Source organism: Channa argus, chromosome 17, assembly GCF_033026475.1.
Source record: "Channa argus isolate prfri chromosome 17, Channa argus male v1.0, whole genome shotgun sequence".
In the NCBI taxonomy this organism is placed as follows: domain Eukaryota; kingdom Metazoa; phylum Chordata; class Actinopteri; order Anabantiformes; family Channidae; genus Channa; species Channa argus.
In genome coordinates, this window is record NC_090213.1 from 11,494,870 (window position 1) to 11,511,702 (window position 16,833).

Genomic DNA, 16,833 nt, shown 5'->3' on the forward strand with positions numbered 1-16,833 from the left:
TCTAAAGCTTTTAATATTTTTTTTCTCACAATGCCTGCTGTATATATTCTATCTGATTCCTGGTGTGTTTCCTTTCTAAGCAAAAGCATGGATCAAAGTGTTTGGAGCAAAGGCACGTGTTCTTCCAGCAACATTTGTCTTGATGGCTGCCCTGCAGAACATCTCACCTCTTTTCAACCTGATCATGTGCCATCAAATTCAGATGCATTGACATCGCACAAAGACAATGAGAACATGCTGCAACAGAGTGTCTTTTACAGCAGCAAAGAAGCTGGTAGTAGTTTAATCTGTTACAGTAAACTGGAGCTCAATCCATCTGGAGAAAGCATCACAAGAAGGCACCAATCTTCTGGATCCAGAACTTCTGGTCAGCATGACTGGAACTTAAATAGTGGCCATCAAGCAAAGCGTGCTAGAGTAGAAAATATCATCAAAGGCACAATCTGCTCTCCTGAAATGCACTGCACAGAGATGATGACAAATCAGCATGAGGAGACAGGCAGTTCGCAGAAAAAGGAAAGGATTAACGAACTGCCTTTACATCAGGAATACATAGAAAGAAGTGGATCTTACAACATGAGTTCCAGTCAAACAAGAGAGCCACTTAAAAGTCGGCATCAGCAGCTGTTTCAAAATGTGGATGAAGCAAATGAAACTACAGACAGTAGTAAAGAAGAAAAATATCACACCTGGAACAATAATTCAGACAAAACTCAAAGGAATGCATCAACAGATTCATGCAAGTTTGAAAACTGCCATATGGGAAAAGATCAAGGATGGAAGAAGGTAAAGCCGATGAACTACTTTCAAACCAAACCTGAGAGACTAAAGCTGATGGCAGATGTTCTGAAGTTTGAACTCTCAAGAGCTGTCAGTAGGAGTGTTGACTATATTTTCAAAAGCCTGCCACTTCTGCAGACATCACCAAACCACGAAGAGAGTGTAGGGACTGACATATCGATTCAATCATCAATGTGTAAAGATAATAAATGTAGAGTTTCATGTCATGGGAATGCTGACGTGCAAGTCCCAGATGTTCAAACCGAAGCACTGTCTCTGGTTGTACAAAAAAAACGACTGGAAACATCTGACCAGTTTGTCCGCCAGCCTAATCTGAGAGCATGCCCTCATCAAAAACCTTCAGTACCCTTCAGTGTTGACTCTACTGTGTGCAAAGATCAGCAACCAGAGAAGAATCCAGACACTGTCCATCAGCATGTCCTCAGATGCCGACCAGATGAAAGCTCTGAGGCAAAGCTGGAGACGTTTGGCACTAATTGGAATTCAGTCAAAGTGAGATCAAAGGTGAACTCCAGATCTGTGAGAAGCCCACAGACTCATGCTGTTGATCCAATGCTTTTGGAAAACCTGTCTCTCCCTCATGTCAAGATTGAGCCTGATGGTCTGGTGAAGAATAACCTGTACATGCTAAATGTATCCTTTGGAAGTCTCATACTGATGTGGTGTATTTTATCTTCTCGAGCCTTTGCAACCGGTGACAGAAAATGTTAAATATTTTTCTTACTGTACCTTTTGAAGCAGCTAGATAAAAGGTGTGTGCAGTAAAAATGGGTCTGTTCATCAACAGGAAAATGAGATATTAACTTTTCACCTTACAGAATCCACAATGTACTCTCTGACAAACCTAAGAGAAAATTCTTGTCTCTCCAAACTTTCAAGGTGAGCTGATTACTCAGAGCGAAAATAGTTCGGGGCTCATTAACAAAGACACAGATTTATTTGTAGCTGTGTGTGTGTGTGTTTGTGTGTGTGTGTGTTGATCCTTAACATTAGAGTGTTTTAGGAAGGTCTGACCACAAACCATCTGAAGAAAGCAAAGCTTATGTTCTTCTACACTCGCTACCCGAGTTCACTGGTACTTAAGATGTGTTTTCATGATGTACAGGTGAGAAAATATGTGCACCAATACAGTTCCTCTACACATCTGTCCTTTTAATGAATTTACAAAACATGGCATACTTTGTGCCATTATTGAGGAAAAGAACCCTACAATTTGTAAATTTTTATAATGTGCTTTATGTTTTTTGATCCAAAGGTTTGTAAAAGCATTTTCAAACCTGTTCTATACTTTCAAAATATACAACATCTATTTCACAACATAAAAAAAGAATGAGTTCCAGACTAATTAAGTTTTTTTATTTGTCAAGACTATAATCAACAGTATTATTACTGCATATAAAAACAAATACACAAAACGTGTAAAAATGACAACACGAAAATATGGTAAAATACAATTTATTCATGTTTTGCTTTCAGTGTACATTAAATCAGATTCCCCCACAAAAACAGCGTATCAAATTACATAATCATAGTGACTTTCAACAGCTCACTTACCTGCTCTGTTTTTCATCCTCAGTTCACACGCTGCATCACCTCTCAGCTCATCAAATGGTTCAGTAACTTCAGAGAGTTTTATTACATCCAGATGGAGAAGTTTGCCCGACATGCTCTTATTGAAGGAGTGACCAACGTGAGGGGTCTGACTGTTGGGAGAGAATCAGAACTTTTCAGAGCTCTCAACATGCACTATAACAAAGCCAACGACTTCCAGGTAACTGGTACTGTACGACACTTCTTACTGCTCTATACCACATACGTGCATACATAGATAAATACATACATACTTTGTGTGTAGTGTGTTGTTCACTGGCCCGATTAAGAGGATGGGTACTGAATTAGTACTCAGGTATTAGTAAAATATTTTTTCTTGGGAACATGGTCAATTTTTTAATATGTGCAAGTCTTTTTGGAAGTGTTAATGCTTTCCCTGTATTAACTGCTTCTGTATCTAATAAGACATTTGTCTAAATTTGAAAAGAAACCAATTTCGAACAGTAGTTTTCCAGATTTTATTTAAAGTAAGTGCTCCGACTATTTTGTAGGTTTATATACCACACTTTCTTAATAGCAGATAGAATTTCAAATTGCATTATTATTGTAATGTATTTTTGGTCAGCGGTCCTGCATGTGTCCACACACCTCTGCTGCTGGTTATATCTGTTATAGATAATTCCCAAGTTGTGCATAAACCGTGGGAATTCAGTTGTGCTAGTTGGGTAACATTTTAAATCTGTCATATTCAAATAAGGTTTTGTTAAGTCACTGTACTCTACACCAGAATTACTATAAATAAAATATACCAAACACACACACACACATACTGAGAAAAAGAGTTCGAGGGCATCTCAGGAAACTGGTGCTTAAAGATGAGCTAAGATACATATGTTTAAAGCAAGAAAGAAATCAGAGTTAAAAATGAAAAATATTCCTCAGACATTTTCTAAAATTTGGTCTGATGTCTCAGGTTTTATCCAGTATCTAACAGCAGTGACCTCACATTAATATTAATGAGCAAAAAAGCTTCTCACATACAGAATAGCCATGTCAGATCTGTATGAACACTAGGGAATGTACAAGGTATGTCAATGTTTGCATGCTGCAATTTTAGATTTTTTAGAGTAATATAAATGTACGTATTACTTTATGCAGGTAACCGGAGTACCCCACATGACCTGTTACCATGACCACAGCTGCTCCATCAACATTAACCTTTTACTCTTGTACATAGACCAGCACAATGTCCATTTCATTAGGTACAGCTGTATAGTCTAAAGCAATCGAATGCAGTGAGATGACTTTAAGGGAGTCAGGGAAAAATTAATATTGTCCTAAAATTTGCCAAAAAAATAAAAATCATATGAACAGCTAATTATCATTTATGAATTTTATAACTTATAAAAATTACAATTGCTATCACATTACTCTGAAGGTCATATCAAAAGTAACAGTTAAAGTGACATTTATGTGCAATTGCAAAATTATGATTCTGTCAAATTAAATAAGAGTTCTGCATGGTACATTAATTTACATTTTAATATAAATGTTATATTAAAATTTTACTATAAACAATTATTTTTATAAAATAGTATTTCCTAAAGATATTTAAACCTAGACCTGATAAAGCAACTAAACTCATATAATTTACTAATTAAATCTACCATGTAGGTTTAAAAGTTTACACCACAGGATGTCACTGAGCTTTGTAGCTCCACAAAAAAGAAAAGAAACAAACATCAACCTGCGGTGGGTGCAATGATACAAACATGCCACTTTTAAAGAGACAGAAGACAGAAACATGGTGCCAGGATTAATAAGGGGCCAAAGCAGAGTTTAGAAGGTTTTTTTTCTTAAAAAAAAAAAAAAAATAGAATATTGTGAGGTCTAGTTTCTTCTCATGAAGGACCTTTAATGGTGTTAGCTGTGTACTATAACTTCACTGAGTAGAAATTTAAAGTGTTTTATTTCAATAAATGTTGTAGGCTATGCTCCGTATATCCACTACCAGTGTCATGTCAACCTGTTTGTGTTTTCCTTTGGTCCTTTCCTTTGTTTTATTATAGAGCAGTGTCACACCCCATACAAGCGTAAAGTCTGATAGATTGCAAAGACTTGGTGTTCACTTGGTTGTGTGCGGGCAGCTGAAGTTAAACATACATGGAGATAAAATGAAAACACAAGCTTTCCTATTTGTCTAAAATTGTATTAGCCAAACTAGAACCAAAAGAAGCATATTCAAAATCAGTGAAGACATCCTTTAATTTAATTTTCCTCCTGTGGAATCTCAGGTGCCCGACACATTTCTTGAAGTTGCGGAGATGACACTGAAAGAATTTTACATCGCCATTTCACTGGGCAAAGATCGTGATCCATCCTGGAAGAAAGCAATCTACAAGGTGATCTGTAAACTGGACAGTGATGTGCCTGCTGAATTCAAGAGTCATCACTCTGGATAACCGAAAAAAGAAAGAAAAGACATAATGTGCCACAATGGTTATTGTCAACAATGTGGACTTACTCATGTTTATAGGCAAACTATTTGTTTTTTAATAATTATAATACTAAATTGTAAATCACTTCTCACAAACACATGCCTCATGTCTCCAGTCTCTATAAATATAGAAGACTGACTTTTGGGTTTGTAGTATCTACAGTTGTTGCTGCATCATGAGGTAGTTTGACTTAAGTATTTTGCTATATCAGCTACATTACAGAGCAAATATTTTTTGTTGTGAAAGTTTCATTGGTTGTGAAGTGCAACACAGAATGCAGTTTTCTGATTAGCAATTGTCCTTAATGAAAACAAAACAAGGTCCACACAATATAAGAAAAACTTCTTTAATATTCAACAGAGCTTATCATTGTACACGATATTTAAAATGAAAGCTACATGAATCAGTAATCTATGTCTATCATCTCACTCAAGCCATAAACTCATTAAAAATAGTGTTTCTTCCATACTTACCATATGGATCCATCTATCCACTTTCAAAATCACATACAGTAGGTGACTGTCTGTGGCAAACCACACATGGTCTTCATCAGAAGCTTGTGTTAATAGCCAACGATCACTGCTTTGTCTTCACTTAGTCCATTAAATGTTCATATTCCATGAACCATCTAAATCCAAAATGTCTCACGCATGCAAAGTGTAGATCCTTGATTTCAAGTACAAAGTTAAAATGTCAGAAGTACCTTTAAAAACAGTCATATTGCCACATCAAACACTCGGATTGAATGATTCAAGCAGGAAACCTCTGCCTGCTCACAAATGCTTTGTGTTCTAACCAAAAAGGAGTCGTAGCAGTGTTACTGTATGAAACGTCAAGTTTTACCTATAGGCTACAGATAAATTTGCAACCAATTGTTTTAAGCTTTTTAAACATGTAACTGACTTCTGAGACACTTTAGCATAAAAACAAAGACAGAAGCACCAATATGTTTTTGGTGATCAAATATAGTAGATAATTGTTATCTCTCAATAGCTTAAATGTTGGAAAAAAAGTCAAATAAACTACTCTGGGCTCTGACCCCGTTGGGGGGGGGGGTACCTTGAATATCAAACTTCCCATTATACTTCTCTAGAGTTCACTTCCAATAAGAAACTGATGTCTTGACAAACCCATAATCTCGCAAAGGGTCCAAGGGGTATGTGCGCTTTTTTTTATTCACTATATTTCTCTAAAAAAACATAGTGGGAGTTAAAAGTAAAATACAAAAAAAATAATAAAAATTATATATAGTAATAATAAAAATGACAGACAGGCAGGCAGCAAAGGCAGCATGGTGGTGGAGGGGTTACCACTGCCGCCTCACAACTACAAGGTTTTTTGGGTTTTTTTTAACACAATTTCTACCGGTCTTGGGACAGACACTGCACAGCCGGGGATGGACTGATGGGGGTTTAGTGTCTTGCCCAGGGAGACTTCGACATTTGGTCGGGAAGAGCGGAGCTCGAACCTGATTATGGTCTGCCACACTACCGAGCCACTGCCAGCTCTCAGCTACAAGGTCTTTGGTTCAAATCGACCTGCCCGCTGCAGCCTTTCTGTGGCGAGTTTGCATGTACTTCCTGTACTTGCATGCTTTCTGCTTTCCTCCTACAGTACAAGGACATGCAAGTAAATGCATTTGGTGAATCAAAAGGTGTGAATGTGAGTGTTAATGGTTGTCTTTCTGTGTTAGGCCTCAGATACACTAGCAACCTGTCCAGGGTGTGGACGATCCTAATGGCCGTTGGGGTCGTAACACACCAAACACCGTCCAGTATTAGGCTGTCGGTGACCATCTGTTGGCCTAGTTTTTTCTGTGTTGGACCTTTGTTAGAATTTCTTCATGCAGAATCGGAAGTAGTTTCAACTACACAAGAGGCCACTTTGATTGGCTGTTAACTTCAGCCTGTTACTAATAACGTGGTCGCTTGTCGTGCACTAACACAAGTGCAACTTCACTTTTTAACATAGTCTAGATTAGAAGTAGCTATAAACAGTCTGTGTTGACTGGAAGTGGAGTGAAAACAATAAGCAAAAGCTACTTTGCTTATAGTTGTGTGTCTGTGGTCCCAGGTCTTCGTCTTTCCCCTTCATATCTCACGTGGGTGCAAAACTTATGTACTAGTTGGCCAGAGTCTGGAGTCTTTGCGGTGTAAAGTGCCTTTTTTTAAAAATTTGACCCAAAGTCCACGGGAGATGTCGCAGCAGTCGTCTTCGTCCCTAATTCTTTGATGTCAGGCCATAATCACACAGACGTTTGCCCAGCGTTAAAAACACTGCAGTCTGTTACTGTTGCAGAGATGCATTGTTTTAGGCATCAGTGAAACTATACAGACCTAGATATATACTAGACCGAGAAAGTCTACTTGAATGAAAGGTCTGTGGGTAAATAGGTTAGTCAGTGCCAAGACACAACAGAGAAATTTGTCATGTTGGGCTGCAGAAAAAGTGAACAGATCTAATAATTTAATTCATATTTTTTTTTTCACATAATGGCGTGAAGTTTAGATTGAGCCAACATGGTGCCAATCCTTGCTGTAGGGAAACACTTTGCATTAAAAAAAAAAGAGATACTGATCATAGTATGTCTTATGTCAAAATTAGCATAGGAGGTTTTAGCACATTTTCCTTCCACGTGCAAGTGAGCAAATGCAATAAAAGCTTTCTGCTGATGAAGCTAAAATAAAAACTCAGTAAGACACCATTGATAATTTTATGAAATTTTATTGTCTGTATTCAAGTATGCATGGATCAAGAAACAGTGCTACAGGTATACAGTACATAGAGTATAAAAACAGCAAAAGCATGAACAAACACTGGACACATGACCAGAAATAACACAGAATCATAAACAAGCTGGCATATAGCCGGAGTGCTTGTTCAAAACTAAGAAAAACTAATACTGTATCCTTATCAATGAAATAACTGAAAATGTCATTTCTACTGGAGATACCACCTTGATGGGTCTAATGTTTCTTCTCAAATAAGCATTTGAGTTTCACATTCTGGACACCTGCAAAATAAAAAAATAAAACAACATTGATAAATTGGTATATATCAGTACAGAAGTCATTATAAATGTTTTTATTCAGTAAAAATATATGCTCCTAATCTAAAGTCAGAATATTTTCAATATTTCTGACTGATTGATAATATTGATAATATATATCATAATATAATAATATTTACTGCATTTAAGCTTGCAAATAAAGTAGTTGGCTTGCTGAACAATGGTGGAGCAACTATTAGGGCAAAAGGTTTTGTCAAAACCTTTTTTTTTTTTTTTTTTGCTTTTGCATCAAAAATAATTTTTGATCCAAAAAGAGAGCTTGTGAACATATCAAGTTCTTGAAATACATAATGAAGTCATATTAAATAGCAGAATTTGGATACTAATCACCACTCGTATTTGAACAAATAATTATATATTATTATTATATATTATTATATTTGAGTATGGTTAATCTTCTACATGGTTATGGTTACTGTAACATCTACAGTAACCATAACATAATACAAAAGGAAAACATACATACCCTTCAATAAAGTAAAAAGATTATCTTCTTAGAAATATTTGGTACGGTTGAGAGCTCTTTGAGCCAGTTGACCACTCTCATCCGTAATTCTCTCCCAGTCGGTTTGACCCACCACAAAACCTATAGCGCGCTTTCGATCTGCATCCTTTTGCTCTTCTAGATCAGCCCATCTCACCTAACAAGGAGAACAGCCAGGGTCTAGTGTTATGAGCAAGAAATAGATGAAGACTTATGATTCCATGCAAATTTGTTACATTATTTTATGTCAGTACCGTATCAAAATTTTAATATTTCAATATTTTTCTGTTACCCTGACAAAAATGCCTGAAGTACAGCTATTTTGTACAGCATTTCAAATTACCCTTTTCTTTCCTGGCTCTGACATGCGTGTGGCATAGTCGTCAGGCAGCTGAAGGTAGTCCTCCAGGCCTGCCATGTGTTCACCTTCACGTTTTCTTTTCCCACTGCTACCCAGACCATCCAGCTTGTCTGTATAAATACAGGATTACTTCAGGTTATCTCTGCCTTTCCGCAAAACTGTCATCTTAACCTTTAATAATTCATGAAAAGCCAAATCCAGTCAATTATATTAGTACTTTATGTTTTGGCCATTTCTGCTTCACATCAACTGCACGTCCACAACCACATCAATATTGCAGAAGAGGGCAGGGTTTCTTAGTCATTCCCCTTCTCATCTGACGATATCTGCACTCATAGGTAATGGTTTAAAAAATAATTATAGGACTAAAGAGGAACAACCCCCCCAGTACAATGAGCCATTAAAAGAAAGTGAAATGTGTATTGATTAACTATGGGAAATTTGAGTCTTAAATTTGAACCTTTCAATCTAGGCAGCAAAAGGTTGTTGTCATAGCAGCTATCAAAACTTTTGCTAACAGTAATTTACTGATGGACCACTTTTCTAAATGGACAGGATCAAGAAGTAAAACAAACACTCTGATAAACAGATATAGTTGCAAAATCTAGCAGGCTAGGGCTGGGCGATATATCCATTTATAGAATTTTTGTTTTTGAGCAATGTGAAAAATGCCAAAATAACAAAATTGAGATACAGTGCATCCAGAAGGTATTCAAGGTGCTTAACTTTTTTTCCCACACTTTGACATGTTACAGCCCTATTTTAAAATTCATTATTTTCCTCAACACTCTACAGACAATACCCCATAATGACAACGTGAAAAAAGTCAGTTAGAAATTTCTAAATTTATTAAAAAACAAACAAAACAAAAATCAATCACATGTACATAAGTATTCACCGCCTTTGCTTAATACTTTGTTGAAGCACCTTCAGCACCAATTACAGCCTCAAGTCTTTTTCAGTATAATGCTACAAGCTTGAAACACCTATTTCTGGGCAGTTTCTCCCATTCGTCTTTGCAGTACCTGTCAAGCTCCATCAGGTTGGATGGGGAGTGTCGGTGCTCAACCATTTCATGTCTGAGCTCTGGCTGGGCCACTCAAGGACAATCACAGAGTTTTCCCATAGCCAGTCTTTTGTCATCTTGCCTGCGTGCTTAGAGTCATGTTGAAGGATGACCCGTCGCCCCAGTCTGAGGTCCAGAGAACTCTGGAATAGGTTTTTAATCAACGATCTCTCTGTACATTGATGCATTCACCTTTCCCACAATCCTGACTAGTCTCCCAGTACCTGGAGCTAAAAAACATCCCCACAGCATGATGCGGCCATCCCCATGCCAGACATGACACTTGGCATTCAGAGGAAATTTGTTCCTCATGTTCATGCTGTCATGTGCCTTTTAGTAAGGGGTGGTTTCTGTCTGGCCACTTTACCATACAAGCCTGATTGGTGGAGTGCTGCAGAGATAGTTGTTCTATTGGAAGGTTCTCCTCTTTCCACAGAGAAACGCTGGAGCGCTTTCAGGGTGACCATCAAGTTCTTGGTCATCTCTTTTACTAAGGCCCTTCTCTCCCCATTGTTCAGTTTGGTCGGCCGGCCCGCCCGCTCTAGGATAGGAAGAGTCCTGGTTCCAAATTTCTTTTTTTCATTTATAGATGATGGAGGCCACTGTGCTCACTGTGACCTTCAATGCTACAGATATATTTCCGTACCCTTCCCCAGATCTTTTCCTTGATACAATACAAGTCTCGGAGGTCTACAGACAATTCCTTGGACTTCATGGCCCGGTTTGTGCTCTGACATGAATTGTTAACTGTGGGACCTTATATAGATGGGTGTATGCTTTTCCAAATCATATCCAATAAACTGTATTTCCCACAAGTCGACTCCAAACAAGGTGTAGAAACTTCTCAAGGATGGTCAGTGAAAACAGGATCCAACCAGAGCTCAATTTCGAGTCTTATGCAAATGCCATGTATGTACGTATGATTTTTTTGTTTCTTATTTTTGATACATTTGATTTGAAACAAACATCTTTCATGTTGTCATTACAGGGTATTGTTGTAGAATTCTGAGGAAAATAATGAATTTGATCCATTTTGGAATAAGGCTTTAACTTGAAAAAGTTAAGTGCTGTGAATACTTTCTGAAATCACTTTAAGTGCTTTGCTCAAACACCTGGACCTGCTGTTTTATGGAGTTATAGCAATAGTATAAGCTGTCAGACTTTTCTTAGAGTCTGTCAAGTCTGCAGGTCTAAGATTTGCTAATCAAAAATGTTGACAAATGGCAGATATTAGAGGTGAATGTGACAAAATACCAAAGAAGGTGGACATGTTACACCAGTTATATGGAAATGGCAGACAACCCCGCCCCCTTCCTCACTTGTCTTTGAGCATGAAGGAACAAGAATATTTTTAAAGAACACAAAAAACTCAGATTTAGTTTTGCCTATATTGCCCAGCCCTACATCAGCTTCAAATGCATTTTATTGGTGAAGATGCCTCTACATTATATATGTGAAAGACAAACGGAAATACCCACCAAGTTTTGCCTCAGATGTGTCCATCTCCCATTTGCTTTTTGGAATGTAGCCCTATATTGCATAAACAAACACTGTCATAGTTAAACAACTGGGTGATTCAAGGATAAGGGAAGAAGAGAGATTTGGGAAAGGGAATGGTTGAAAAGAGAGGAAATTGGTTCATCAGAAGTTAATTGACAACTGACAGATAAGAAATTATCTTTTTCAAACACAATGTGACATTTGTTCAGATTGCGTTTTTATACTGTTACATACAAAATAAAACTATAAACAAAGGCTGTGTTGTTCCCTGCAAAAGACAAGTTTTATGACAGAGCCCCTTCCCTAAAGATCATTGTTAAGCAGACCTTCATGTGCTCGCATGGCAGAAAATTAAACAAAAAGCAAAACTAGAAATTTTACGTCTAATCATTTGCCTTTAGCTAGTAAACATATGATTTTACATTCCCTAAACATTACAATTAACATCGCAAAAAATGAATCTGCCATGTTACTCACACAAATGCTAAATGAGTATGAAAAAGCTTCTAGACAAATCACAGTATGTGCTTTTGTGATATATTATTTTTCCTTACCAATTTTCAATTGTCAAGTTACAATCAGGTGCAATTTTGCTGGCTCACTGGCAGCAAATTATCCAGTTCATTATCAAAACTAGCCAGTTCCTAGTAAGGACGCAACTATTAGTTTACCTAAATGTCCTCAGAGGAAAATTACAGAAGATGAAAGTCAATGACATTAAACCGTATATGTTCAGATGTATTAACTGAAATTGGCATAATCTGCATTTTTGTAGGAACATTATATTTCAAAAAAGTGAAACTGATGCTTGTGGGATAGTTTAATAATCTCTAAGGAAGTCATCAATGATAGCTGCAAGTTCCAGGTTGGAGAGCAGAAGTGAAGTACTGTGGTCAAAACTTTTTATAAGTTTAAAACACTGATATGATAGTTGTAAGATAGTTAGTTGTTTGAAGTTACTCTATTTAAGATGCACACAATTGTTTTAATAGGGATGTCCTAATACCACTTTTTCGCTGACTGAGTACAAGTACAAATACTTAAATCTAAATACTTAACTACACAGAATATGAGAACTAAACTGTTGTACTCGTAGTATGACTTCCTTGACAGTAACTTTCTCATCAATTCACTGTACAATTAAGCTGATGAGAGACACTGGGCAGACGCTGCTGGTCTAAATGACAGTGATGATGCTGACAGTGGGGAACTGAAAAATAGCTGTACATCCTTAAAAAATGTTTTCATCAACTGTCACAGATTTCCAGTCCATGAGTACAGTGTGGGCAGAACTGGCAGACAAACCTTCAAATCTTAAGAGAACAGAAATTCTTAAGTGTGGTTTTGCCATAACAATCATGGCAGCTAGCAGTAAATTTGCACACATCATTCACTGTAGAGCCCACTGTAGGGTCCACAAACAGAAGTGAAGGTAATATAACTGTAAAAAGAAGCAAAATTCCAAGTAAAGCTGTAGTTAGAACTGACATCAGCAATAGCTTAGTAAATATTAAACACGTTTAAAATACTGGTGGTGACTTGATCTGGTTAAGATTTTAGCTGAGTAGAACTTGCAATTAGCTGCATTTCTCCTGTTATCACTCTTCTTAAAATACCTCTACTACCGACACTTTCTCATCTCTGCCCACCTTCTCAACCAATGTTAGCCTACTGTAAACTGGTTTGGGGTGCAGTTTCGGGGAGGTCTGATAAGTATTACTGAGTACCTAAGGGCAGGGGCATGACCAAAATGGTTATCGGGACCTCCCAAACTTTTTTATAATAGTTAAAGTGGGTTAACCTATGCTAAATATACCAGTATTTCTCAGTTTATACGAAGTATGTGAGACAAATAAGAAAACCAAAATAACACATGGGCAGCAAATACACACTGCTGGAAATTCAACTACAACCACCATCTGATCAGATTTAGGTTCAGTTGAATATACCAACAGAAGAAATAGAGACAGCCTGCTGCCTCACAATTCAATAAATGGCAAGATCTGCTAGCATTACTGAGTGACGTACAAACAGATGATACAACAAACAACCAGAGACAGTCACTGAAAAATATTTTATATTTGTTTTTAAATAAAATATAATCTGGCAAGATTTCTTTTTTTAGCTGTTATTTTTCAGATGATCTGTGGTCTATCCACATCCTATGCAATAAAGCATATAAATAATAAACTCCATATTACAGATAGATGTGGTCCAAAGTGCAACACATCCGACCACATTAACTGTGATATACGGTGTGGTAACTAAAATATACTACATAAAATGTTGTACTAGAATAGAATGATTGGGGTTAAAGCAAAATATGATTCACCACCACTATCCACTTCTTTTACCAAAAACATTTAAAAACTGTTATATGAAACACCGAATAATGATTAGCTAAACAAATTCTCCATAAGCAACACGTACATATTAATAACTATAGGAACTCTTTAGAGTTTTTTTTTTTTAAATAAAATCAATTATCTAAAAGCTATTATAGACTGGCTAAAAGAAAACCAAGAATAATTTCTCTCAAAGATAACTCATCAAACTTTTATTGTGTTTGGTATCTTGAATCAGTGTTCCAAAGTGTGCAGGTATTCACATTGGATTGTCATGTTTCAGGCTCAGATTTTGGGAGATAAAAATAAATTAATATTCAACAGCAGTCTATATATTCTTGTTTAGTTTTTATATCTGGTTGGTTATTTTACATCTTTCTAAATAATAAGCATTTATTTTTACATTATAATTAAAAGGTATCACAGATATTTTGATGTATACTCCATATGTCAACTAGGGGGAGCTAGATTACTATATGTGGGAGAGAGAGAGGGGTAACAAAATTCAGATAGATGTATAATCTGAATGTTTGAGGTTTTCTTTTCTTCATTTTAATAAAAAATGTGTCTACCTCCATTCCACAGTTATCAAAGTATTGTCCAAGCCTAGGTATGACATCTTGAAGCAACAATTTATGCCATTGTGCATTTTTATTCAAGCAATAAAACAGTTAATTGGTAATGGCTGAATTAATATTAGGGATTCATGTACCGGAGATACTAGAAACCTTCATAACATTTCTCTAGGTATTATTATAACAGTATTTGGACTTTAGAAACTGTACAGGTGCAGTAATCAAACCAGGTAGATTTCAAAGTTCTGCCCAGTTTGATTTAGCTGCAGCTGTACTAACCTGAAGTTCAGACAATTCAGTCTAAGGTTAAAACTTCAGACCAAAATTCAAATTTAAAAGGAGATGAAAGATATGAGCTGTGTAATAATAATAATAATAAATTATTATTATTATTATTATTATTATTATTATTATTATTATTATTATTATTAAGTAGTGAGACATTCCGTTTCAAATTCTGCCCTAATAATAACAATATTTCCCCTAATAATGTTAGGTGATACTGAGTTTAATGCACACATCTCAAATTATTTCAGACACTATTTTAAATGCTGTGCCTTCATCCTTTTAACAAAATAAACAAAATTATGGCTCAAAATTCACTATGAATTTATAAAATTTTTACACAATGTCGAGCCCGATTTATTTTTTTGTATTTGAAGAAAGAAAGCTTGGTTTTAAAATAAGGTATATTATGAACATGCAAGACACAACAACGCACAATATCAGTGCAGAGTTTTATGTCTTTTCAAGCAACAATAACAAAACAATGTGTTATATTGACATTTTCATATTCCATTAGATATTACACTCGTACTATTCAATATCAACCGATTTATGACACCATGGGATTTTAATGGGATTATGTCAAAAGCTCAGCGGCTTTCGGCTTGTCCCTTTAGGTGTCTCCACAGTGGAGCGTGTTCCGCACATTAAATTTGCAAGACTTTTTAACCCGGATACTCTTTCTGCCGCTACCCTCCCATTTTTATCCTGGCTTGGGACCGGCACCAAGGATGCCATTGGTGGGGCCACATGCACTTCCATACCAGGCCCCACTTTACTTTAATTGTATTATGTAATACTTAAAAAAAAAAAACAAAAAAAAAACACTGCATTTTAAAAATAACCAAAACATTTTTGACTGGTAGATTTAAATAAGGAACAATGCTTGCAAAGCTGTTTTGCTTCCAGCTTGCTTAAAAATTAAGCTACAACTTGTTTTCATTTATACATTTTTTTTCCATTTTTGAACACATAAAAAGAGCTAAATAGATGTTAATGATAGTTTAGTTTAGAAAAAGTTTCACTCTTACCTTTAGGTTATTTATAGTTTGTTGGTACATGCAGACAAGCATTTTTTTATGTTACATGAGAAAACCATTCCCAACACTTTGTTTGTAATATATGTTATACCACAATATTAATGCTCAGTGTCAATGACACCTTAAACTTTGTTAGGTTAAAAAATATGTAAAATTATGAAATAAAATAAAAAAGATGTAAAACATTTAATACACTGGTTTGGCTCATTGAAACATCTGTTAGATGATGGGACATAAATATTATTTTAGTAGGATGTAAGAGTTTATCTTGAGGTTTTTTTCCTTTTAATTGCCTTTATTCTTTCATAGATCCATAAACAGTCATCAAACCAGCCCAGCTGCCTAATCTGCTGCTAAGCTTTGCAGACTTGACAAGGGACTTTGCTTATTGAGATAGTAGGAAACATTTACATCCTGAAACTTTCAAACTGTTAAAAAACAAACAAACAAAAAAAATACGTTTAAATAAAATGTGCCTTGCAATAAAAGAAAACCTCAACTAAGCAGAATGATCCGCTCTCATCTTAACTCATACAACCTGAATGTTGTGAACACTTTTCCTGATGTTTGTAAGTTAGTGACCCTTTGAATTTTTAAATTTCAGCCTTTTTAGAAAACCTGTGATGTGAAGATTACAGGATTTTACGTTTTAACAATCAAATCAAACTGATTTATTGTATTATTTGACATTAAATATACTACTCTTTTGCAAAACTCACATTTTCTATATAAATATTAAAGTAAATAAAATGTAACAAATTAACTTATGACTTTTCAGATTTGACCAAAAGCTCACCTGGTCAAACACCACCAACAAATGAGTAAAGGCTAACATTAAACCTTATATGGAAGAAAAAAAAAAAGTGAAAATTATTCTAACAACTATATGGCAATAAATGAAGGCTTGTCATGTCCTACCAGATCATTCTCTTCTTCCTCCTCTCTCTTGGGTTCCTTAGGCTCGTCATCAGGATTGAAATCCTCCATTTCAACCTAATAACATAAACATGTTAGTGTAGCTTAGCTAATTATAGAGAACAATAAAAGTAAAGTAAGCATAAATTATATATCGCTCACCTCCTCTATAGCAGCATCCTGAAGTAGGGATCGGACATCTAACCGCACCATATGACGTGGCGAAGGCTCCCAATTGTTGGACATCTGTGCACAGAAAACCCAATTAGGAAGTGCAAGTTTGTATGTAGAAACTTTGATAGTCATTTATAAATGTATTTGCCAGTTTACTGATCTTACAAA

At 35.9% G+C, this 16,833-nt stretch overlaps 2 protein-coding genes across 8 annotated transcripts in view; one reads left to right on the top strand and one right to left on the bottom strand.

Moving 5' to 3' along the window:
* LOC137102234 (prospero homeobox protein 2-like) lies at positions 1–4,814 on the top strand. The gene is made up of 4 exons (XM_067481510.1): positions 1–1,434; positions 1,805–1,906; positions 2,378–2,572; positions 4,647–4,814. Exons 1-4 carry the CDS (start codon positions 31–33, stop codon positions 4,812–4,814), a joined length of 1,869 nt encoding a protein of 622 aa, XP_067337611.1. The 5' UTR covers positions 1–30.
* Positions 2,241–16,833, bottom strand: part of ylpm1 (YLP motif containing 1) — a 27,407-nt gene continuing 12,814 nt past the window's right edge. For 4 of the 7 annotated variants that reach the window (XM_067481509.1, XM_067481506.1, XM_067481505.1 and 1 more), the window contains 6 exons: positions 16,654–16,737; positions 16,495–16,569; positions 11,310–11,361; positions 8,748–8,875; positions 8,387–8,561; positions 7,559–7,863 (listed from right to left, as the gene is read on the bottom strand). In XM_067481509.1, the coding sequence (XP_067337610.1) occupies positions 8,415–8,561; positions 8,748–8,875; positions 11,310–11,361; positions 16,495–16,569; positions 16,654–16,737 (486 nt within the window). In that variant the 3' untranslated portion in view covers positions 7,559–7,863; positions 8,387–8,414. Of the gene's footprint in view, positions 2,505–7,558; positions 7,864–8,386; positions 8,585–8,747; positions 8,876–8,982; positions 9,092–11,309; positions 11,362–16,494; positions 16,570–16,653; positions 16,738–16,833 lie in introns of those variants that run through there. The other 3 variants (XM_067481507.1, XR_010911212.1, XM_067481508.1) reach the window with 3 other exon arrangements.